This window comes from Esox lucius, chromosome 24 (genome assembly GCF_011004845.1).
Source record: "Esox lucius isolate fEsoLuc1 chromosome 24, fEsoLuc1.pri, whole genome shotgun sequence".
Lineage (NCBI taxonomy): Eukaryota > Metazoa > Chordata > Actinopteri > Esociformes > Esocidae > Esox > Esox lucius.
This window is the reverse complement of record NC_047592.1, coordinates 3,128,103-3,153,760: the sequence shown is the minus strand read 5'-3', so window position 1 is coordinate 3,153,760 and position 25,658 is coordinate 3,128,103. Positions and strand designations below refer to the sequence as shown.

Below are 25,658 nucleotides of genomic sequence, written 5' to 3'. Positions count from 1 at the left end.
AGAGGATACAAGGAGAGAGGATGGAAGGAGAGAGGATAGAGCTTGAGAGAAAGTCTGCATACATTTTCAGATCAAAGCAGGCATTGTGCATTTAATTTCACCAGGTCTGTAGTTTCTATGAGCTAGACATTAAATAAAAACAATGGACACATTTTAATTGCCTTTTAGTCATTTTTCTTTTCTCCAGATTACTTCAAACTGTGTCACAGCATTGAGGTGATAGGACAATAAACAGTAATAATAATAGTAATATTAATAATGAAAATAGAGAGTTGGAGAGGAACTGGAGGGGATTGGTACCCTCTACAGGTGAGGCAGTGTTACTACAGAGAACTAAAACAACCTACAGAACACTAAACCCTACAACCTACAGAACACTAAACCCTACAACCTACAGAAAACTAAACCCTACAACCTACAGAACACTAAACCCTACAACCTACAGAACACTAAGCCCTACAACCTACAGAAAACTAAAACCTACAACCTACAGAACACTAAACCCTACAACCGACAGAACACTAAACCCTTCAACCTACTGAATGTTAAACCCTAAACCCCTGCATAATGTGAAACCCTACAGAACATTAAACCCTACAACTCACTGAATGCTAAACCCTAAACCCTGCATAATGTGAAACACTAAACCCTACAGAACACTAAACCCTACAACCTACTGAATGCTAAATGCTCAAGAACGGTAAAACCTAAAGAATCCTACAACCTACAGAACACTAAACTCTACAACCTAGAGAACACTAAACACTAAACCCTGCATAATGTGAAACCCTAAACCCTACAGAACACTAAACCCTACACCAGGGGTATTCAAATCTTACACTACGAGGCGCCGGAGCCTGCTGGTTTTCTGTTCTACCTCATCATTAATTGGACATACCTTGTGTCTTAAGCCTGAATAAGTCCCTGATTAGAGGGTTGCAATGAAGAAATGCAGTGGAACTGGCTTGGAGGGCCAGAGTTGAATACCCCTGGCCTACACAATATGCATTCTGAGATGGTAGTGGGTTTGACAGGTGAAAAGGATATACAGGATATAAAAGTATCCTCATTTGAGCCCAGGTTTGTTAGCGCAGAAAAATTATCCTGCAATGGTTGACAATTTTCTCATTAGGTCTGACCAATGTTAGTCCTCTATATATACTGACATTATAAAGCACATTTTAATATATTAAAATATTCCTGCAACAACAGTATTATCAAATTAAGACACAGCATCTGTAGATTGTAATTCTCTCAGTGTGTTAATTACATCCAAAGGGCACAGAATTAAACAATAGAACTGTGTTTAACTATAGTTGTGAGGACCTTAGTAAAACCAGCCGACACACACACACACACACACAGACTTTCAGTGCACTTCCCATGAGACCCTGTAAGTGCAGAATAAAAGCAGCGTGGCATTTCTGTACATGTGTGTGTGTGAGTGTGTGTACGTGTGTGTGTGAGTGGGTGGGTTCTAACTAAGGAAGTAGATGAAATATTAAGCAACACTAAAAGACGAAAGGAGAAAGCTTCTAAAATGCTGGGCCAAATGGCCCTGTTCTGTCACTCCTTCAAACAGCCCATGGCAATTCGACTCAACCCCCAGGTTTACCAAAACCCCTGGTTCGACTCATAACCCCCAGGTTTACCAAAACCCCTGGTTCGACTCATAACCCCTCCCTGGTCAGTTATTTTAACTCCATCAAGTTATATATGATGAATACAGTTTTAAATACCGGAATGTGGTCATATAAACAAAGTTACTTCTGGCTACAGTGTTCGTGGTACATTCATTTACAGTGCTGACACAGTGTGCTCCAGTGTGCTCCAGTGTGCCATGACAGATCGTGAGAACAGCAGGTAGTGTTCATCTAGGACTTCTGTACAAAAACAAAATGTCAAATCGTGAGAACAGCGGTTAGTGTTCATCTAGAACTACCGTACAAAAATGTCAGCATCCACAGTGAAAACAGCTTAATGGGATGCTCGTGTAAAACACTCATGCATACTTGAGTATCGCATCGCCTCCTCTGTTACACCTCCAAACTCTTGTTCTATACTTGTTATCTACGCTGTCTTGAGCGGCTTAAATGGCACCCTATTACAGATAGGAGTTTTGGTCAAAAGTAGGGGACTACATAGGGAATAGGGCGCACTTGTAGTCCCTTCATGTTCCTGTGGCTCCTGTGTTGGCTAGCAGCAGAAATGGAGATGATGATGAAAATGATCAGAATTATATTAATATATCTTCCATCGTTTAGTGACGTCCATCATTTAGTGTTGTCCATCGTTTAGTGTCGTCCATCGTTTAGTGTCGTCCATCCTTTAGTGTCGTCCATCATTTAGTGTCGTCCATCGTTTAGTGTCGTCCATCGTTTAGTATAGTCCATCGTTTAGTGTCGTCCATCCTTTAGTGTCGTCCATCGTTTAGTGTCGTCCATCCTTTAGTGTCGTCCATCGTTCAGTGTCGTCCATCGTTAAGTGTCGTCCATCGTTTAGTGTCGTCCATCGTTTCGTGTCGTCCATCGTTTCGTGTCATCCATTTGTAGCAAAACTCAACTGGAATGTTTTCCTTACCATGAAACATTGCCAATTTTTGTTTTTCCCAGCGGGTGATGTTAAGGATTGTTCTGGAATCTAGATAACAATGAATGGATGATGGATGAATCTAGATAACAATGAATGGATGATGGATGAATCTAGATAACAATGAATGGATGATGGATGAATCTAGATAACAATGAATGGATGATAGTTGAATTTAGATAACAATGAATGGATGATAGTTGAATTTAGATAAAATTGAATGGATGATGGAGGAATCTAGATAATATGTGATGGGTGGATTTAAACAACAGTGAATGGGTGATGGGTGGATTTAAACAACAGTGAATGGGTGATGGGTGGATTTAAATAACAATGAATGGTAATGGGTGGATTTAAATAATAATAAATGGGTGATGGGCGGATTTAAATAACAATGAATGGGTGATGGTGGATTTAAATAACAATGAATGGGTGATGGGTGGATTTAAATAACAATGAATGGTGATGGGTGGATTTAAATAACAATGAATGGTGATGGGTGGATTTAAATAATAATAAATGGGTGATGGGCGGATTTAAACAACAGTGAATGGGTGATGGGTGGATTTAAACAACAGTGAATGGGTGATGGGCGGATTTAAATAACAATGAATGGGTGATGGGTGGATTTAAATAACAATGAATGGTGATGGGTGGATTTAAATAACAATGAATGGGTGATGGGTGGATTTAAATAACAATGAATGGGTGATGGGTGGATTTAAATAACAATGAATGGGTGATGGGTGGATTTAAATAACAATGAATGGTGATGGGTGGATTTAAATAATAATGAATGGGTGATGGGTGGATTGAAATAATAATGAATGGGTGATGGGTGGATTTAAATAATAATGAATGGGTGATGGGTGGATTGAAATAATAATGCTGTTCCATAAACTTTCCAGATAGAAGGTTCGGTCACTTCCTGGCAGGCGACACAGGAGGTTTCCTGCAGCATCCGGGTCGGAATACTGACCGGAAAACATTCCTCTTCCTCTTCTTCTTGTTCTTCTCCATCCGCTTCTTAGCTCCTGGCGAGGGGACGTCTTCGGAGACGGACTTCCGTAACGTTCCGATGCGTTTTTCGTGTTCCCGGATCTTACACTGCAGGTGTGACTGTATTGCGAAGCCCAGACTCTCCAGATCCACGGATGCTCCGTACACCTCCCACGTCATTCCCTGCTCATCCCAGACCACGTTCTGTACCGGCTCAGAGGCCTTTCTCTCCTCCTCCGGCTTCCCGGCCAGGTCCGGATTCTCTTCGGGCTGTTTGGCACTACTCTTCCCTGGGGTGGGGCCCAATCCTGGTTTAATGTCTGAGGCAGGTTTTGGTTTGTGTCTGTGTGTCGAATTGGAGGAGTACTGAGTTGAGGGAGGGGTTTTGTGCTTGTGGCTGGTCTTGCTGCCTGATGTGTCTGTCTGTCTGTCCGGCTGTTTGCTTTGAGACTTGGCTACTGCTCTGCCCTCTGCCTCCTCGGCTTTCTGCTTGTTTTCGTTGGTCACACTGGTAGGGAGCTTCTCATTGCTGGTCGGGGCCTCTGATTGGCTGCAGAGCTCGATGTCTATCTGACAGATGTGTTGGAACGGGGGCAAACCAATTGGAACGCAGCACAGGGGCGTGGCAACTGGTTTAGTTCCCGTCGGCTGGTCCTGCGATGCAACAGACCTTGACTGACAGCTCTGCAAACCAACCAGAGGCCCCGCCTCCCCGTTTCTCCCCTGGCCTGTGACCTGCTGGTCCATAGTGAGGTCACAGACGAGGACACTCCCACTCCTCGACCCCATGTCTCTCAGTCTGCCAGGGTCAGCAGCAACCCCTTCCGGGTCCCCTGGGTTGACGTGGTAACGGCGTGGGGACAGGGCAAGCAGGCGGGGGCTGGTGGTGGAGGAGTGGTCACACACCTCCACCACTGCCTGGACCCCAACCTCCCTCCGCTCCTCTCCCCAGGAGAGCCTCACCTCACTGGGGTTAGTCATGGTGCCGGCCTCCTTACGCTCCCCGGATCTCCCTGTCCCAGGAGGCTGCTGCTCCTCCGTCTCCTCTTCTCTCCTCCTCCTCTCCTTACCACTCTTCTGTGTTGCCCTTGTCGACGCTCCTTCGTTGTTGCCCCCGGCGACGGCCGTGACATTTCTGTCTCCCAGGTGATTTGTCTTTCCCAGCGGGGATGCAGACGACTTGGTCTCCCGCGACAACCGTCCCGTGCGGTCGTCATGGCTACGCCCAACAGCCCGGCGATACTCTGGAGGATTGCTGTCCCTTTCTGAGGCTCTGTTAGTCTTCACCGCTGTGTCACTCTGCACCACGGCCTTCTGGGATGGCGCAGGTCCTCCAGTTACGCCCCCACTTAACAGATGGGCGCTGCTCTGTGGGGTAATCGTTACTGTAGATGAGGTGACGGTCGCCATTTTGGATTCCAGTTGCCGAGCAGCGTCTTCCAGAATTGTCTCAGTCGTTTCTCTCATTGTCACGGCTAAAGGGTCAGGGGTCAGAGACGGTGTGTTCTGGGGTGTGGTGATGCTGACCCCCAGTGACCCAATGGACAGGTCAGAGTCCGAAGCCCCTCCCGTGCTGTCAGAGGTGGTCGATGTAAGTGTCACAGCAACGGTGGTGCGACATTTGGGGCTGGAGGTGGCCAGAGGGGCGAGGGGCGCAGCACTGCCTTTCCAAGTAGAACTGGAACCCTTCAGAGAGTCCTTAGAACACTGCAGGGCCCTGGAGGCCGTGGGTTTAGTCACCTCAGACAAGTGTTCGGTTCTGGAGTGTTCTATTTTAGAGCTGGAATCCCAGGAGTGTTCTGTTCGGTGTGTGTGTGTCCTGGGGCTGGTGGCCGTAGTGAGTTTGATGTTAGGCGACTTGAGCCTGGTGACGGTGTCTGTTTTTGGGGAGCGAGCCATCGAGATCTTGCTCCTCTTCGCCGTCTCTGCCTCCAGCGCTGCCAGTGGTTTTAGCTCGTTAGCGTTGCTTTTGCTTTCTGGTCTCCCTCCTCCACTCAGGGCTGTCCTACCTCCTTCACCCTGGAACAATCCCTCATTTCCTTTCCCATCAGCCCTTGGACCGGAAGGGGAGGAGCCTCCCCCACCTCCTCCATTCGGCTTCTGTGGAGTGGTATCTGTGGAGTGGTGTCGCGAGGTGTCTCTCGGCGGTAGTTGGATGTTTCTGTTAGGCTCCGCCCCCTGGTTGCTGTGGGGTTCTGTTTTGCTGATGGCGCCAAGCGTGGACACGCCTCCTCCTATGTGGTGGGCCGGTTCCATCTGAGCCTCTACGGTCCTCCGCTTGGAACCTAGGAGGGTTTCCATGGCGATGACGCTACCTCCTAAAAGTTAACGATTGATCTATACCTGGTGGAGAAATTCAACGAAAATCTAATTAAAGCACAATAAATGTGTTTGTTATTTCACAGAAACAAGAAGTAGATATTTCTCAAACACACATTTGGAAGATTTGGATGACAACAGGGTTATAAAGTTGTTTTCCCTTATAGCTAACTTGATAATAGCATGGTGCCTGCCAGCACTGATTACTTTCTCTCTGATAAATGACACATCTAAATGCTGTCACAGGTGAGCTAGGCTACAAAGTAGGTGCCACCCCATCACCTCCTCTCTTCTCCTATGCCCCATCACCTCCTCCTCTCCCAGCATATTATAACCACCATCTATGGTAACAACTCCTGGATTCCTCTCACCTATAGGCTATATTTCAAAGGCAAACATCCCTGAAATAAAACATACTGTGGCAAGCAGCTCATAGAAACAGACATCCAAATAGCGTTCGCACCCGAAAAGGCATTGTACACATCTTAAATAATAATAATAACAAACTCGTGAACGCCCCATGCACACACACATTGCTTGGAAAGATAATGCCCAAAGTTGTGGTCGACCTTGGCAAGGAATCCATGTTCTATGAGAAAGCACGCGTCTTGGAACGGTCGTTATTCCCTTCCAGCCTCCCAACGGAAATCCAAAGTGTTGCGTCCGCTGGAGATCTGGTCCGAACAGTCACATTCAAATGGTGCAGTAATCCTGGCGCACACGACTAGCCTGGCATCGGTAAATGAATGAAACGATGAATGGGCGGGGGGATTGAGAGACAGGGAGCCACCGGAGTCAGAAGAGAAAAAACCGAGAGAGGGAGAGAACGAGGGGGGCGGGGCGCCATGAATTCACAGACGTGGAGAGTAACAAAATATAAGCAGAAGAGGCAACATGGAGATGTGGATTTAAACAAACTGTCACCAATGCCGAGTTAAATGCAGTGGGTGGGGCCCTGTGGGGTCGTACAGCGCGTACTATGTTTTGCATTGTAATTGAGCCCATAGCACATGCAACATCGGGGATAATCAATCAGCAACTTGAAAAAAAAAATCGTATGTGGATTGTCAAACACAATCATGTCATATTCGGAGGGATAGCGTTTCCTACTCTTAATAAGTTAAATAGGAGGGTTTGAGATGTGGTTTTTTCACAATGCAGAAAAACTAATTGACAGTCACCACCCGACGTCAGTTATTATTATAATTTTTTTCGACCAATTATTAGAAAACCGTGATTCTATTCTGTTCTATTTCTAAGTATGTTCTGCTCGGTTCTCTTCTGTTCGTCTTTTTCTAACTGTTGGAAATGTAAATTACGGCATTCCTTCATCTAATGACTGCATACTAAATTAGGCCACTTGACAAATTGGTCTTCAAACTTTAATAGCTTACTAATCGATACATTATATATGCATAATGATGCTCGTAAGAAATTGCCTACAGGCAACAGCTACTCTTGGTGTCTATACCAGCAATATACATGATCAGTACACATAACAAAACACAATACTTTAATATACAGGAGAATCCGATTCATAGCTAGACCATCAAACACCACAATAAAACATCCCAAGTATCTCCGTACGTGTGGCCATTCTGTCTGCTAACAGGTCAGTAGTTGCTTAGAAACAAGCACTGTCTGTCACTGCCACGGGCGTCTGCTGATATGAGTGCGTCAAACTTGCTTTCATGAGAAAAAAAAATTTTGTTTTTAAGATTCTGGATTGCCTTTATACACCGATATCATTCAGCTCCGTCAGCGTATAAATCCCATTGGAGTGTATTTTCAAATTAACTAGGCATCATCCGGTGAACCAAGCCCCTTTCAATATTGTATTATAATAAATATTACATATCCCCGAGCAGCACAACAACAACTTTCCTGTTGAATAATTATTATAATAACATTATGCCTCTCTTGGAGCCTCATATCTATCTATTAAAAATCACAATTAAATTATTCAAGACGGAATTACAGAGGATGTCAGCGGCAATACCAGCGTGTTGTCCCACCCCTCTCCTCTCCTGGTTTGCTAAAAAATCTACCCGATGTTCCTGGAGAAATGTAACCGCCATCAAATTCACTAATGGAGCTTCGGAGTCCAGAACTTACCATCCATGAAATCCACATGATTAAGGTATGGACCTAACCGGGTTCTGAGATATATATAGTTTCGTTACATAGTTTGTTTACAAGCATTGTAGTGAAACAAGCTGATATAGTCAGTACTGATTGGGTATGACAGTTGTTCCATTTACTCAGAAACACAATCTAGAAGCGTCATTCGGTTCTAGAACTCTCTCCCAACTCCTCATAAACCTTCTCTCCTGGTCATGGCTACAGGTCAGCTGTCCCCCAATTCACACCCAGTCTTGTCTTATTCACTTTGAGTCTCTACTGTACTCTAAACTACTGTACTCTAGTGGAGTAGGTCACTAATGCTTGTAGTTAGGAATAATTAGGTGTTTTCACAGTTAGGAGAGTAATTCTGGCGTCTCTGAATGCTTCCCCAGACTCTAGTTACTATTTACATTCAGTCATTTACAGCCGCTCCTATTCACCTTGACATGTATTAGTGACTGCATTACATTATCATACTGGTCCCCCATTGGAATCAAACCCACTAATGAACGCCAGTCTTCTCACCAGTCTTGGTTAATCAAGAACTAAGTATTACGTTTGTGTGTTCCATTAAGTTCCTGTCCTGTATTCATGGAGAATGGAACCCTAAAAAAGGACACCTCTCACTGGTGTTGGCCTTTGACCTTAGGGGTCACGGTGAGTTCAGAGGGCAAAGAGGGAATCTCAGAGTGAACCAAGGATGTATATACTATGGTTTATAGTGTAATACATAGGTTAAATGTGTCATTCAGGACACCCTTCCTCTGCTGACCTTACACCTCCTCTCAGAAGTTCTTCCCATCTCTCTTCCTATCACACCAGCTCTTGTCTCGGCCCCTTTCCAAGGATGTGGCCACTGTGGTGAGAGTATAATACGAAGAGGTCCCTCCCTCCATCCGTCTAGTTTGGTCACCATATGGGTGGAACCATCGCAGGCCACACCTCCTCCAGCTTGCCCTCTCCGTTCCTGTAGGTTGTCATGTGGTTCATGTTTGTGTGTACAAACTGGTCCCCACTATGAAAGAATAGATTAATAAGGGAGTGTCAGGGGTGAGGTTTATAGAAAACATGTTCAGTCTGGAGGAGTGTCAGGGGTGAGGTTTATAGAAAACAGGTTCAGTCTGGAGGAGTGTCAGGGGTGAGGTTTATAGAAAACAGGTTCAGTCTGGAGGAGTGTCAGGGGTGAGGTTTATAGAAAACATGTTCCGTCTGGAGGAGTGTCAGGGGTGAGGTTTATAGAAAACAGGTTCAGTCTGGAGGAGTGTCAGGGGTGAGGTTTATAGAAAACAGGTTCAGTCTGGAGGAGTGTCAGGGGTGAGGTTTATAGAAAACAGGTTCAGTCTGGAGGAGTGTCAGGGGTGAGGTTTATAGAAAACATGTTCAGTCTGGAGGAGTGTCAGGGGTGAGGTTTATAGAAAACAGGTTCAGTCTGGAGGAGTGTCAGGGGTGAGGTTTATAGAAAACATGTTCAGTCTGGAGGAGTGTCAGGGGTGAGGTTTATAGAAAACATGTTCAGTCTGGAGGAGTGTCAGGGGTGAGGTTTATAGAAAACATGTTCAGTCTGGAGGAGTGTCAGGGGTGAGGTTTATAGAAAACAGGTTCAGTCTGGAGGAGTGTCAGGGGTGAGGTTTATAGAAAACATGTTCAGTCTGGAGGAGTGTCAGGGGTGAGGTTTATAGAAAACAGGTTCAGTCTGGAGGAGTGTCAGGGGTGAGGTTTATAGAAAACAGGTTCAGTCTGGAGGAGTGTCAGGGGTGAGGTTTATAGAAAACAGGTTCAGTCTGGAGGAGTGTCAGGGGTGAGGTTTATAGAAAACAGGTTCAGTCTGGAGGAGTGTCAGGGGTGAGGTTTATAGAAAACAGGTTCAGTCTGGAGGAGTGTCAGGGGTGAGGTTTATAGAAAACATGTTCAGTCTGGAGGAGTGTCAGGGGTGAGGTTTATAGAAAACAGGTTCAGTCTGGAGGAGTGTCAGGGGTGAGGTTTATAGAAAACATGTTCAGTCTGGAGGAGTGTCAGGGGTGAGGTTTATAGAAAACAGGTTCAGTCTGGAGGAGTGTCAGGGGTGAGGTTTATAGAAAACAGGTTCAGTCTGGAGGAGTGTCAGGGGTGAGGTTTATAGAAAACATGTTCAGTCTGGAGGAGTGTCAGGGGTGAGGTTTATAGAAAACAGGTTCAGTCTGGAGGAGTGTCAGGGGTGAGGTTTATAGAAAACATGTTCAGTCTGGAGGAGTGTCAGGGGTGAGGTTTATAGAAAACATGTTCAGTCTGGAGGAGTGTCAGGGGTGAGGTTTATAGAAAACAGGTTCAGTCTGGAGGAGTGTCAGGGGTGAGGTTTATAGAAAACATGTTCCGTCTGGAGGAGTGTCAGGGGTGAGGTTTATAGAAAACAGGTTCAGTCTGGAGGAGTGTCAGGGGTGAGGTTTATAGAAAACAGGTTCAGTCTGGAGGAGTGTCAGGGGTGAGGTTTATAGAAAACATGTTCAGTCTGGAGGAGTGTCAGGGGTGAGGTTTATAGAAAACAGGTTCAGTCTGGAGGAGTGTCAGGGGTGAGGTTTATAGAAAACATGTTCAGTCTGGAGGAGTGTCAGGGGTGAGGTTTATAGAAAACAGGTTCAGTCTGGAGGAGTGTCAGGGGTGAGGTTTATAGAAAACAGGTTCAGTCTGGAGGAGTGTCAGGGGTGAGGTTTATAGAAAACAGGTTCAGTCTGGAGGAGTGTCAGGGGTGAGGTTTATAGAAAACATGTTCAGTCTGGAGGAGTGTCAGGGGTGAGGTTTATAGAAAACAGGTTCAGTCTGGAGGAGTGTCAGGGGTGAGGTTTATAGAAAACATGTTCAGTCTGGAGGAGTGTCAGGGGTGAGGTTTATAGAAAACATGTTCAGTCTGGAGGAGTGTCAGGGGTGAGGTTTATAGAAAACAGGTTCAGTCTGGAGGAGTGTCAGGGGTGAGGTTTATAGAAAACAGGTTCAGTCTGGAGGAGTGTCAGGGGTGAGGTTTATAGAAAACAGGTTCAGTCTGGAGGAGTGTCAGGGGTGAGGTTTATAGAAAACATGTTCAGTCTGGAGGAGTGTCAGGGGTGAGGTTTATAGAAAACAGGTTCAGTCTGGAGGAGTGTCAGGGGTGAGGTTTATAGAAAACATGTTCAGTCTGGAGGAGTGTCAGGGGTGAGGTTTATAGAAAACATGTTCAGTCTGGAGGAGTGTCAGGGGTGAGGTTTATAGAAAACATGTTCAGTCTGGAGGAGTGTCAGGGGTGAGGTTTATAGAAAACATGTTCAGTCTGGAGGAGTGTCAGGGGTGAGGTTTATAGAAAACATGTTCAGTCTGGAGGAGTGTCAGGGGTGAGGTTTATAGAAAACATGTTCAGTCTGGAGGAGTGTCAGGGGTGAGGTTTATAGAAAACAGGTTCAGTCTGGAGGAGTGTCAGGGGTGAGGTTTATAGAAAACAGGTTCAGTCTGGAGGAGTGTCAGGGGTGAGGTTTATAGAAAACAGGTTCAGTCTGGAGGAGTGTCAGGGGTGAGGTTTATAGAAAACATGTTCAGTCTGGAGGAGTGTCAGGGGTGAGGTTTATAGAAAACAGGTTCAGTCTGGAGGAGTGTCAGAATTGTGAGTGGACACACCACTCCATCTGTGACCAGAGATGACATCGGTGTGTTCTTCCAACCAACCGGGTGACAGTTCTACTCCTCGGGGTGTGTGTGTACCTGGGGTGTACGCACATCCAACCTGGGACACTTGGTTCAGGTTCAGAGGAAGGATTTGTTAGGGACAAAAAAAGGCCATCAATCTACAGCCAATATGTCATTATATACAGGATAATGTTTTAATCTATCTGTAGTAGCCTGTTATCCAGAACATGATCTGGGGCAGGCCATCATCTGGATGACAGATTGACTGTTTGTTTGTTGTGGAGAATGCTCTCCCCATCTCACACAAGCAGGATTCAAATATGACACAGTCTTCATGTGCTTCCAAACGAATAGCACCATTTTTACTTCACAGCATGACTTCGCACTGACACAAACACACGTACACACCCACACAGACACACACACACACACACCCACCCACACAGACACACACGCAGACACACACACCCACACACCACAGACACACACACAGACACCCACACACACACAACCACACCTACACACACACACACACCCACACAGACACACACATAAACACAGACACACACCACAGACACCACAGACACACACACCCACACAGACCACAGACACACCCTGGCCTATTCAGCTGTCAGTGAGCTTTGCTGTGTCTTTCACTTTCATGAGTGTGTCTGTGTATTTCTGAGTGTGTGTCTGTGTATTAATGCGTGTCTGTGTATTTATGAGTGTGTGTCTGTGTATTTATGTGTGTCTGTGTATTTATAAGTGTGTGTCTGTGTATTAATGAGTGTCTGTGTATTTATGAGTGTCTGTATATTTATGAGTGTGTGTCTGTGTATTTATGAGTGTGTGTCTGTGTATTTATGTGTGTCTGTATATTTATGAGTTTACTATTTTATACCAGTGTGTGTTTGTCTATTAAATCTATGTTGGTTACCCACAGATTAAGGTGTGGCCAATTCACAATTTTGTATATAAATGTGTGTGACTGTCTTGGTCCATCAGTGTATCAGTGTCTTGTTGTTTACTCCATGATGTTGTGTGTTTTCTGTGGACCCCTGGAAGAATACAGCTGCTGCTTTGACGGGATCTAATGGGGATCCCAATAAATAATGAGTACCCCTTTCCCCTTCGCTCGTCCCTTGGCATTTCATTCTGCGTGGATGCCTGCCTCCCCCAGGGAGGGAAAATGATCAAGTCTGTGGGAGATAATCAGTTCACGAGTCAGGAGTCAGGGCACAGGAGTCAGGGCACAGGAATCAGGGCACAGGAGTCAGGGCACAGGAGTCAGGGCACAGGAGTCAGGGCACAGGAGTCAGGGCACAGGAGTCAGGGCACAGGAGTCAAGGCACAGGAATCAGGGCACAGGAGTCAGGGCACAGGAGTCAGGGCACAGGAGTCAAGGCACAGGAATCAGGGCACAGGAGTCAGGGCACAGGAGTCAGGGCACAGGAGTCAGGACGCAGGAGTCAGGACGCAGGAGTCAGGATGCGCGACTCAGTGCGCAGGTTCACTTGAAGCGCCCGGTTTGAAGTTAGTGCAGTTCAGTACCAGATAATAGAGAGATGTGCTGGGTTTATCTTGTGAAACGTTTTTTGGAAGGCGAATGGCATCACTTGAGTAATGGGTGTGTCCCCTCGCTACTTTCTGAAGATATCTCCTGAATTGGCAGGAAAGTGACAATGGAGGGCACTTCAAATGAGTTAGTATGAGCATGGGGGCGGTTTTGAATTCCCTGTGTGTGTGTGTGTGTGTGTGTGTATGGGTGAGATAAAAAAATTATGTTTTTTTTCCTCCTTTGGACAATTCATGTAGAAGGTGCTGCCCCCTAGTGGCTGTGTGCACAAAGACATGCTACACAAAGTAACACGCATTTGTCTTTTTATCCTTATGGGGACCTGAGCTAACCCTGACCCAGAAATCAATGTCCCTCTAACCCTTAACCCAAACCTTAATAAGCTAACTTTTACACCTAAACGTAACCAAGCCCTAAGGCCTAACCCTAAACTAAACCAAGCCCTAAGGCCTAACCCTAAACATAACCAATCCCTAAGGCCTAACCCTAAACATAACCAATCCCTAAGGCCTAACCCTAAACTGAACCAAGCCCTAAGTCCTAACCATAAACTGAACCAAGCCCTAAGGCATAACCCTAAACTGAACCAAGCCCTAAGGCATAACCCTAAACATAACCAATCCCTAAGGCCTAACCCTAAACTGAACCAAGCCCTAAGGCATAACCCTAAACTGAACCGGTAATGCCTAAACTTATAAGTAACCCCAAACCTAATTAGGTTTTTTCCCCTAAATCAAGCCCTACAATTACTGTTTGTTACTTTATCTTCTTAATCACCTAATCTTTTCCAGTCCAGTGTTTCTTCTGTGGACGGCAGCTTGGGACTCATCTGGTGAGCAGGCTGATTCAGTACAATGAATAATGTAAACCATGCGTAGTTCTAACATGGGTGGGTTTAACAGCCCTCACGGGTGAGGCATGTACCAACACACACACACACACACAAACAGGCTACACAGGCTCCTGTTTAGAACTAGAGGGAGTGGAGAGTGGCCACATTACATAGAACAACATGTAACACCCATTGGCTACTTCCTCAGACCCGGAAGAACAAAACGTGCTTTCAGTGGAAATGTTTATCCGAGGACGAGGCCTAACCTGTCTGGGGATCTCCTGGGTACGGTTTAGGATCAGTGTTTTAAGCACCACTCTTTCACTCTTCATTCACCGCTATTTCATGCGATTAGGGAAATGTCTTTGCAAACTGTTTATAAATTTAGAGACACAAATGTTGGTAAAAAAAAAAAAAAACTTGCAATAAAATTTATTGAAACTTTACAGCCTGTTTATGTCTTGGAACACGTGCAACATTTTACAAACAAACATTACTACGGCTGGTGTTGAATATATACACTAACCCTCTGTGTGTAGAAACACACACAATTCCATTATGGATGTCTTCCTCATCTACTGCCATGGAGACCACCCCCAAAACCCTAACCATGTTCACTGATATAAACACCAGAGGGCGTGTCATAACTAGCTCAGCCAATCAGACTGCAGAGAGGCTTTAGTTGCCATGCCAATCATTCATTGGATGCCATCCGTTGGACACTCGCTTCCCTTAATAAACGGCACGAGTCCTAATCCTCCACACTTCTACACCCTGCAAGTCTGCACTTGTTCACTTGGAATGGATTTTTAATGGAATGGTTTCATATTATTGGAAACTAACCAACTACCCTCATTGGAAGGTAACAGTCCTCCCAACCGCGACTCAGAGGAGACCACTCACACTCCCTCCAAATCCTGACATTGAACAAGTGTGTACTTGAGATGGATGGAATTAGAATGCCTGCAAAACCCCTCCCCAAACGGTTTCCCTCCCTCCTCTCCATCCCCTCCTATTCACCTCCTTCTCCCCTCCTGTTCATCTCCTCCCCTTCTCTCCTGTTCACCTCCTTCTCCCCTGTTCATCTCCTTCTCCCCGTCCTCTCCTGTTCGTCTCCTTCTCCCTGTCCTCCCCTGTCTCTATCAGTCAGAAGTAAAGTGCAACACAGGAAGCTTAAAGACAATTCTCACCTAAATGAACAAAGAGAAAATAAAGGGAATAGAGGAACAATAAAATGACAAACACAAAAGGCAGACAATTGTCGACCATAATAATTGTACAAAATCAGTCAATATAATCAATAATACCAACTGCATCCCATTGGTAAAAAGCAGTACTATTTAGGAAACACCCATGTGACAGACATTTGTTTCATTGTTTTAAACTGAACAACACGCTGGGAAGATCAGGGTTCAACTCACTCTCTATAAACACATTTTCAGTCAGTTGTGTACTTGATCCAGAATCAATTTCATCGATTCCTCCTTGAGCCGTGTGTTTTCAGGGTCAGCAATACTGTGTCGATCCATCTCTCTCTGCATCATTATGAAAATAAACATTTTTTTTTATGAAAATAGAGGTCTCTCTCTCTCGCTCCTATGAAATATTCTTCCCCAAAAGCCCGTTTCAGTCCACCATTTTGTTTCAAGGCCCATGAGGTTCTGTTCTGGAGTTGTGTTCTAACCAGGGAATAGGGGCCCATTTCAAACAGACCCATTGTGATTACACAAACACTGTTTGGCAGTACCTCCACCCAGTATAAACCCGATTGGCTGATGGTTGTGGTATACAAGCCTGTATAGAACAGGTGTGACACAGTTTTTACCGCTCTAATGGCGTTGCCAACTGACTTATATCATCAGTAAGACTGTAGGTTTGCGGTGCATATACCAGCAATGTGCCCGGGCACTCCAAGATGTGTCGTGCCTAAGAAAAGCTCTTAGCTGTGGTATATGCCATAAATCCAACCCCCTCATGCCTTATTGCCTAAACGAACGACGACGAAGAAAGAGTCTCAGGATTCTAAAAGGGTTCCAGAACATTGCAATAACATCTGATTGTCGACTAGCTCTAGAACCCGCCCGTTTCTCAACATGGCAGTTATTGGAAACGTCATGACAACACAACCAAATCTGATTGGGCGGTTAACATAGACAGAGGTACCGATGTAAAAAAAAACAAAAGGAATAAAACAACCCAAATGGCCCCCTATTCCCCTCATTGTGAAATACTTTGGACCAGAACCCACTGTACTAAATAGTGAGCCATTTGGGATATGTGAAATGCACAGCGGCGACACCGCACAGATATACAGACGGACGGAAGCTACGAAAAGGTTTGAGGAAATACTTAGCGATATATGACCATAGGTTATACACAGGCACAGAAAGACAGTTTTGACAGAGTAATACTATGGTGTGACTGCATCCATTTTCACTGTAGTAGAGAAGGTCATTCCAGAGACAAAGTATAGCTGAGACAGCGCAGGGCAGATCACTGACCGCATCTCCCATAGTTCTTTGAGGCTTTTTCAAAATAAAAGTCCCTTTAATATCTGCACAAGTTCTTGTTTTCATAGTGCTTCATCCAGTTGTATTATATGTAGGGAACATGACCTTAACACCATGGTAACAAAAAACAAAAGAAAAAAGCGTTTCTTGTTGTAGAAGTTGTTTGAAACTGTAGCTTTAAAAATCTGCTTATTCATCTTATTATTCCTGGCAAAATGGCAGAAATACAGTTTTTGCGATTGCCTTCTGTCTTCAAGCCTTTCAGAAACATAGCAAAACTTCAGGAAATAAGATGTACATGTGTCTTTTAAATTTGTTTTCAGTTAGAACTAGCCATCGTATTGTGAATGACCGGGGTAGTTTTGCTAGTTAGCTTTGTGGGACAGCAGATAGTAAAGATTGTAATCTACGCTAACCGTTTAGGCATGGGTTCTGCCTTTTATCACTTATATTCTGTGACTAAAAACAATTTTAAGTATTGACCTTAGATTTTTTTTTGGTGTGATGCATGAGGTGCATCATAAATCAACACAGTCTAATATAACCACACCAGTCATTCTGTATACAATGGGTTAATCCCTGTTTATTCTTTTAAATATTATGGTTTCCCCAAGTGATGATCTTTTTTTTTGATGAATGTAATTCCTTTTTAACAAAGCTTTGCTATGCTTGCTCAAGGTCGAAAAGAGGAAACCAAGTTTTAACGGAAACCTGGTTAAATGTGGGAATGATGCGTCTGGGTTCTGTGGGTTCCACGCGGCTCCGTCTGTGCGATGACAGCACTGATTGTGCAATACTCCCTAAATACCCACACCTGTCCAGCTCCGTAACACAGTAAAACACCTCAACAGGTAACACTGTCCATCCAGGTAACATTAACCAACCAGGCCATCCAACAGCTCATTCATAACACTGATTATGTCACATAGGTCGCTCCAGAACTCATCCAGGTAACTCTCCTCTATACAGGATGACCAGAGGCTTGGCACCTCCTGGCCCAGGTGATTAAATCCATTCCAGGTATGTCCTGGGTCCCTGGTGCCATCTAGGTCCATCCAGGGAGCCACAGGCCCACTAGGTGTTAGCCTACAGGTAAGCCCTCTATCCCAGGTCCAGTCAGGTCAACATCAACGCCGTCACAGTGGAATCCTTCTCTCAGGACTTGGCGTCCCCGGTAGGCGTGGCCTGGTCCAGTGACAGGTCTTCATCTGACAGACCTGTTTCCACAGCAATCACCAGCGACGCCACGGACGAACTTCCGGCCATTGGCTGGAGCTCCCCTAGGGAGAAACGACAGACAGGGTTGAGGGTCATTATACTATACTATACCCATGTGACATCTACCACCAGGTGGCGCTCACCTGTGTAGGTGTCGGTGGTTGCCGTGACAGGACTGTCCCTCAGTGGGTCGGTGTCGTTGTAGTCCTGTGGTAGCCCCAACCTCCTCACCCCTGGGTCCAGCACCACCGACCCCCCCTCGCTGAGGGTCCCGTCACTGGACCCCCCCGAAACCACGGCTTCCAGGGCGAGACCCCCCCCGCCCACCCCCATGAGCTCATAGTCCAGGGGCAGGTCATCCAGACAGTCTGCATTCAACTGGAGGCAGAAAAGGGGGGGAGAAAGACATGGGGGGGGGGGCGTTATTTGGAATGAGTTAAAAGATGGATTTGTTGTAATTCAACTCCGAAAGAGAAAATCAGGACATTTGCATGATCCTTCATACACTGTACAAATTACTCCTGAACAACTTGTGAATGATTCTGGAATGACTCACAGCGATGCCCAGGGCTTTAAGAATGTTCATCTTGCACATTGGACAGGTCCTGTGGTCGAGAAGCCAGGGGTCAACACAGTTCTTATGGAACAGATGTCTGAGGAGAGAGCAGTTATGCCATGTCAATAAAGGGTGTACGACAGGTTATAACAACAATGGAATGAGACGAGTCACCTGGCCTAACAGCTAAATTATTGGTAATGAAAATCCAATAATTCAGAACTAACGGCACCAAGAAATCTGAACTAACGGGACCAGGCCTCCAGCAAAGGTGGGCCGGCCGCAAGACCAGATGTGGGGCGAGTAAACGTAAAAGAATAAATAAGAATACTTTCTTCAGTCTTAAAGGATGCTGAGGGTAATTCTCCTTAACAGAGCATCACCAGGCCTGTCAGCGCCCATTAAGCCAGAGAGCATGGTGCCATTTCAGACCCTCGCTCATTATAAACGTCTGCCTGGTCAACCTGTTTTTGAAAAGTTAAATGCTATGAGCATTTGCGTCACCCAGAAGACCACCATAGTAGCGAGCGTGTTAAACCCCTGTGGTCACAAAAGATTTCTGAAGGCGGCGCGATAAGTGTTCGCAAGGCTGTGTTATTAGTGCTTATGAGCATGTTATAAGCAGTGTTATTCGGGGGTACCTGCAGGGCAGAATCCTGACCGTGTCGTTGGGCTTGTACCCCTCGATGCACACGGCACAGTTATCAAAGTCAGAGTCGGTCTCCTGGTCACCCCTTCTGACGGTGCGTACCTGGAGTTTACTGATGGCCTTCTTAGCCGCATCTCCCAGGCGCCGCTGCAATCAGAGAGACAGGAAGAGAGGGGGGGGGGGGGGGGGGGGGGGGGGGATGGAGCAGGAGAGGGCGGGCAGGGATGTACAAGGAGATTAGAGAGACGCATTTCATCCTGACCCCCCCCCCCCCAAAGAATTTGAAAGCTTTCGAGTCAGACGTTCATGTACATCCAGACCGGCTAGGGGAAATACTGCAGCTGGCGAGGGAGCGCTCACCTGGGTGCGGTCTCGCGCGTTGGCGTATCTGAACCTCTGGATGTAGTAGAAGACCAGCCAGGCCAGGGAGATGATCATGAGGACGATGAAGGAGATGGAGACGAAGACCACAGACGTCCTGCTCACGTACTTCTGGAGGTTCCTGGTTCCTATGGTGATGTGCATGGTTACCGTAATGTTGCGTTCCAGCAAAGCCACGACCTCGCGACCTTTAGGTTCTGGAATCATGACGGCGACCACGTCACCCAGACCTGGGGAAAGAGGGAGACATTTATGGGACGCGTCTTTGGGACTCGTAGCTAGACTGAGGAGGAGGCGTGAGACCAGATGGACCAAACCCACCTCTGACCCAAGAGAACCTCCAAATAGAGGAATACTGGTCTGGAAACCAGATGAATGGAAGTCCGGACTTTAATAAATACATCCAATCTCTAAAGTAATTGTCCCACACAGGAAATGCATCAAATACCATCAAATACAATCCATGTTACATCCAGGGGATTCAAAGCTTCATTTGACAGAGATTCGTTTTTTTTTCATATTCTAACCTTTTTGCAAACTTTTTGGCTCGGGGGCCACATCCGGATTTTGAAATTAAATGGAAGGCCACATTTGTTTTGTAATTTGTTAATCGTGAATGTTTAATAAAACGACCAATAACTGATCCAGGATGGCACCACAGATGGTTATTTGGTACACAAGTATTACAAAGCTGCTGCACTAACGGAACAAAAAAAAATTCCTAGTTTGTTGTGAAATTTACGTGGCAATAAAACTGTATGTATACAGTAGGTTATATAATGTGTAAATAATTTAAATTCATATAAGAATGGGGTGGTGAGTTATGCGTTACTTCCCCATAAAACTATTACCGGACCGCAGGCCTTAATTTGCTCAGTCTGGTTCTAACCCAGGCTGGAGCAGTACATGTGCAACGTAAAGAATTCAGAGTGCTGGACCACCCCGAACCACGCCAGACCACATCGAACCACCCTGAACCACGCCAGACCACCCCAAATGACCCCAGGCCACCCCAAACCACCCCAAACCACACCAGACCACCCCAAACCACACCAGACCACCCCAAATGACCCCAGGCCACCCTGAACCACACCAGACCACCCCAAACGACCCCTGTCCACTCCAAACGGCCAAGAACCACGCCAGACCACCCCAGTCCAGCCCTGAAGTCCAGTGGAAGTGTGTTCTCCTGGCATTCTAGTCCACCATGAGGCTGCTGAAAGGAGAGGGACCTGGAGGAGGGATGGGAGCGTGTGACCAGGACGGGTTAGGACAGATACCAGGGCCCAAAGAGCGGACAGCCTGGTATGTGTAAGGTCAGGAATATTCCAGGTGTCTCTATGGGGTTGTTGCTCTTTTCAGTCCTGTCATTATCTCTCTCTCTCTTACACACACGCACATACACACGCACCATCTGATCCTCACTTCTAGAAAGGCTATTTTTGGTAAAGGTCAGGATTAGGGGTTGGGTTTAGGGTAAAGGTCAGGATTAGGGGTTGGGTTTAGGGTAAAGGTCAGGATTAGGGGTTGGGTTTAGGGTAAAGGTCAGGATTAGGGGTTGGGTTGGGATTTGGATGGACTATTGAATCGTGATTTCTTCAACAAATATTGCAATTACGGTTATGATTTGCAAGGGTGTAAACAGCGTCGATAATCTCACTGAAAACAGTGAACATACTTATTAACATTAAACTGAACAACGACCGAGTTCAAGTTCAGTGTTTTTGACTTTACACTTAATACCAAAATCAAGGTGCAGCCTGGGTCGAAACATTTGTTTGTAGCGTTTGCTATGTTTGTGCCGTTCTCATAGCTGGTTAGGTTAACTTTCTCAACCCTTGAAGTATATTGTCTCCCATATTAAAGTTTGTTTATTAGGCACCAATGTTGAAGCCGAAAATTTTAATAATCATGCTGTTGCGTAGGACAGTAGGACATGTAGGACAATATCTTGGAGCCACTCGCTAGCTTCAAGCGAACGACTTCACTAGCAGTTGCAGTGTTAAACTAACATTGAAAAACCATCAAATATTTCAACAAAAGTAGTCCAGGTATTGAAGTAAAAACCCACAGCACCCGCAAGAAAAACAACTATGGACGAACGATGCATGCCCGTTGCCTCACGTTACGCCTTTTTTGGGGCTGAAAATCGCATGAATTGGAAATTGCACGTGTCAATATCGCAAATTTGATTATATTTCAATTAATTGTGCAGCCCTAGTTCCAGGATCAGTTCCTCCTGGAATCATAAGCCAAACTATTATTCAAACATATTCTAAACTGACAGCAGGTCAGCGTCTGGGGGCAAACGTACCTCACAACAACACCACCTGTTGCCTAGCTGCAAGACTCACATTCCGACTGCACAAAACCTTATGGATAGAAATCCTCTAGTCCCAACAGAGTTGGGAAGTTCAGGAATTCTTCCACGATTGAACATCTGAACAGCAGCTGAGCATCGACAGAGAGAGAAGGAGATGGAATAAGAGTGTGTGTGTGTGTGTGTGTGTGTGTTATTCAGCGAGTAAACTTCTGTGTGTAATTCAGTAAGTGAGCCGTTATATTCATGTTTAACTGACATGGATGTAATGAAAAATCATCACAAGGACAGTGGAATAACTTGTGAAACAATTGCGTGTGTGTGGGTGGGTGCATGAAAGTTGGATCCTGACAAAATTCCCCGTGTAGCAAGAGTTGCAGCTTGAGTCGGAAAGGAAACTGGAGTTCTGGACTGAGTCCCAGAGAAACATTCCTAATTTTTTTTTTCTAGTCCCAGCGTTGGAAAGCAAAGCATACCGTTTAAGCCAAATGTTCAGGCAGACTTTTCACTTTGATACTGTAATCAGTTTTAGTATCGCAATACTCAACACTTGATTTGTTGTGCTCAATTCAAAATCCATACCACAACAGAAAGGGGCCACGTTAGCTTAAGTCACAGCCTGGCACTCGGTCCACAGGCAGTTCCGCATTATTCAAGTGTCTTAGCCAACTTCTGGGCCGCCCCGGTGGGAGATCAGCCCTGTGGCCCAGACAACCATGGCCGTGAATGAGGGCCCTGTAGAGTCGGCATGGTGATTTCACCACGGTCACCCATGTCTGACGGAACCACTACAGGAGGTAGGTGAGGAGTCCTGGAGGTGCTGGTGGTGGGGGGTACCTGGATACATCAACCGGGCCTCCCCGGGCCTGGACCGGCCCCTCTACACTGGCACCATGGTGAGGCCCAACAGCCTCCACAGCCACAGACGATAACCCACCCCACGCCATCTCTGAAACCGCTACACCCTGTTGGGTTGGATCCCCGTTCGGGGCGGTTCTGCAGTGCCTCATCCTCTGCTGGACCTCTAGAGACCAAGCCAGACCTCCACCCATCAGACTGCTGAACATCCAGCCCCAGGCCAGACCTCCACCCATCAGACAGCTGAACACCACCCCCAGGCCAGACACCTCCACCCATCAGACTGCTGAACATCCAGCCCCAGGCCAGACCTCCACCCATCAGACAGCTGAACACCACCCCCAGGCCAGACACCTCCACCCATCAGACAGCTGAACAGCCAGCCCCAGGCCAGACCTCCACCCATCAGACAGCTGAACACCACCCCCAGGCCAGACCTCCACCCATCAGACTGCTGAACATCCAGCCCCAGGCCAGACCTCCACCCATAAGACAGCTGAACACCAGCCCCAGGCCAGACCTCCACCCATCAGACTGCTGAACATCCAGCCCCAGGCCAGACCTCCACCCATAAGACAGCTGAACACCACCCCCAGGCCAGACACCTCCAGCAGGGTCTCCCACCAACCGCTACAACAGAAAACCCTACATTTGAAGGCTGTTTTACTTCCCCTCAAAACTATTACCGGTGGGCCTTAGTTTGCCCCCACCTGGGCTGTTTATTTTAGGCCTGACCTGCAGTCTAATGACCTGCCAGCTAAGAACTCTGCCCTGCTGATTCTGGGGGAAAATCACACACACACACACACACACACACACACACCCACCATATTCCTTTCCCACTCTGGACCAGTCATCTCTTGCGTGGGCCAAGTATTAATCCAATATTTTGATTGCACCACTCTCCTCCACCTCAAAGGCAAACTTAGATCAAATGACGGTTTTAATTTGGAAGGGCTTGCCAGTATCCAACTGGATTCAAAACTTCCTTGGGCAACAGATTAAGGCACAGAGTTTTGTGAATTAATTATTGAAAAGGCATCATTGTTAGGCTATATATTCACTAGTCTTTGAGATTGGCATTCATTTATTATGTTAAAAATTGGTAATAGATGGGTTTGGCTAAATGTCTACAAAAAAGTACTTTCACACACACTGATGATTTCTGCAACAACATAAAAAAAAGCAGTAAGTAGTTTAAGAATATAGTAGGGAAACGTTTATTCTTAGACTAGGTATAATGCCCAAAGCTGTGAACTCAAAAGCATATTGCAGATGGTTTCACAAGTAATGTATCTGACATTTATTTGTTTTCCAGGGTCCCCAGGAACAGCACGTTAATGGGGTTCGATTTCAACAAAGAACTGTAATGCTTAATTAATGTATTACGTTTTCAATCGCCCATGCGTTTTAAATGACTTCAGGCCCTGTAGCCGGGCACTTAAACCCAGACGCAAATACATCGGTGTCAGCGTGCTCCAGTGGCCACAACTATCTGTTCTCGACCCACCTCTAATACGCACACACCAGATTGCACCTCGTTCCTCTGCTAGGGGCCACATCAGTGTGTCTGAGTCCAGGCCGTCGTTCCGGTTCAGTTCCACTATACGCTAACCAAAGTGGATCGATTGAACTAAAAATAGCAAAACCGTGTAATCAATGGTTTAACACGGCTACACACAAACACGTCGATTTCACGTGAACAATCAATGTTGCGGGATTTATGGACTCTCCGTGCGACCAGAGAAATCATAACGATGTATCCGGGCAATACCGTTACCTGAATATGGCATAGTGATGGTGTCATTTGCGTTGCTGGATCCAACGTTGAATATCACGATGGCCGAGGCGTTTTGACTCGCAGCGTGTCTTATCTTGTCTTTGTATGTGCAGTTCCCCTTCGCAATAAGCGCTATCCATGCACTTCCCTGGACCGGTACTATGAACCGAGTATTGGGGTCGCATGCTTGCCTGTCCTGGTAGAGAGAAGGAAGCACCACCACTCCGATGGCGTCGCGTTTCATCGAGTGTTCCCCATATCGGCCGCATTCTGTTTTCTCCGTGCGAACTTCCGATGTGACCGGGTCTATGTAGGTGATATTGACGAAGGCCGTGTACCACTCCTCTTTTTCAGCGACGGTGAAATCCAAACAGAGGAGGTGGACGAAACAGAACGACAGGAGCCATGTAGACAGGGCCAAACTGCGGCAAGCCCGAATCAACGACATGGCCATAACCGCAGCTAGCTAGCAACAGTCCCGCTAGCTGGATTGGGTTATCTCTCTATGTTCGCTGACGTTGGTTAGACTTGCGTTATAGTAATTGCACCAGCACCAAACCTCGCTTTCTAACTACTCCATAACTAGTTATTTGTTTTCCTCCACCCCAGAACTATTGCTCTTTGTGCACGCACACACACACTCGACATAACACGGACACACCAGGAGTTACCTGGGTGCTGTGAACATTAGCTTGAGCAACAAGACTGGAATCGCGCCTTCAAAATCAAGGTCCCCATTGAAACTGATGCAAAAAATTACGAACAGTTTAACTGGGGCATGATGCAGACATTAAATCAAAGCTAGAGACTGAACCCATAATATGTGGTATCAGTCTCTTAACCGAGATTCACAAAAATAAAAAAACAGTGAAGTGAGATTTGTTTTGTACATGTTTTATTTTCCCCTCTGCAAGAGCACAATTTGCGTCATAGCACTTGTTACAGGTCTCATACTGTGACTTTAAATGCTCTGCCTGTTGTACTTCTATGTATAAATATTATATTCAAGTTTTAACTGACTATAAATGTATTGATATTTCCAGCAACATACATATCAGATTGTTCCGCAAAACCCAGCGACGATATGAATCCTGAGGGAATGTTTAGGGCGTTGTCATCTGAGGGTTTAGAATTAAGTCAGCCGAAGGTTTGGGATGTAGTTAGCTAAGGAGAAACAAAGCTTTGGAGACTGGTGTTGTTATTGGACAACAATTGTGTGTCGTTTTAGACAATTTGGTTAGTGGGGTTAAAGCAAATGCAGTAGTCAATCTCTGTGTGCCATCTTCACGGTTATGTTCTGTGGAGTTGATTGACACCGGT

At 46.0% G+C, this 25,658-nt stretch overlaps 2 protein-coding genes across 2 annotated transcripts; both read right to left on the bottom strand.

Moving 5' to 3' along the window:
- Nucleotides 1–1,682: 1,682 nt before the first annotated feature.
- Nucleotides 1,683–6,682, bottom strand: si:ch211-149b19.2 (G protein-regulated inducer of neurite outgrowth 1). Its single transcript, XM_010906005.4, has 2 exons — nt 6,477–6,682; nt 1,683–5,931 (listed from the first exon to the last, which is right to left on the bottom strand). The coding sequence occupies exon 2, from the start codon at nt 5,887–5,889 to the stop codon at nt 3,511–3,513; it is 2,379 nt and encodes a 792-aa protein (XP_010904307.2). The 5' UTR covers nt 5,890–5,931; nt 6,477–6,682; the 3' UTR covers nt 1,683–3,510.
- A 7,798-nt stretch (nt 6,683–14,480) lies between these two features.
- rnf150b (ring finger protein 150b) lies at nt 14,481–25,196 on the bottom strand. Its single transcript, XM_029117483.2, has 6 exons — nt 24,339–25,196; nt 19,360–19,610; nt 18,992–19,146; nt 18,351–18,447; nt 17,938–18,172; nt 14,481–17,856 (listed from the first exon to the last, which is right to left on the bottom strand). The coding sequence occupies exons 1-6, from the start codon at nt 24,790–24,792 to the stop codon at nt 17,732–17,734; spliced, it is 1,317 nt and encodes a 438-aa protein (XP_028973316.1). The 5' UTR covers nt 24,793–25,196; the 3' UTR covers nt 14,481–17,731.
- Nucleotides 25,197–25,658: the final 462 nt, after the last annotated feature.

What these genes read in the sequence shown, in the direction of transcription:
- si:ch211-149b19.2 (XM_010906005.4), bottom strand. Translation starts at nt 5,889, where the DNA reads ATGGAAACCCTCCTAGGTTCCAAGCGGAGGACCGTAGAGGCTCAGATG.
- rnf150b (XM_029117483.2), bottom strand. Translation starts at nt 24,792, where the DNA reads ATGGCCATGTCGTTGATTCGGGCTTGCCGCAGTTTGGCCCTGTCTACA. An exon ending in CATCACTATGCCATATTCAG is followed by an intron (nt 19,611 to 24,338) that starts GTAACGGTATTG and finishes CTCTTTCCCCAG; the next exon opens with GTCTGGGTGACGTGGTCGCC. An exon ending in AACCACCGACACCTACACAG is followed by an intron (nt 17,857 to 17,937) that starts GTGAGCGCCACC and finishes GTTTCTCCCTAG; the next exon opens with GGGAGCTCCAGCCAATGGCC.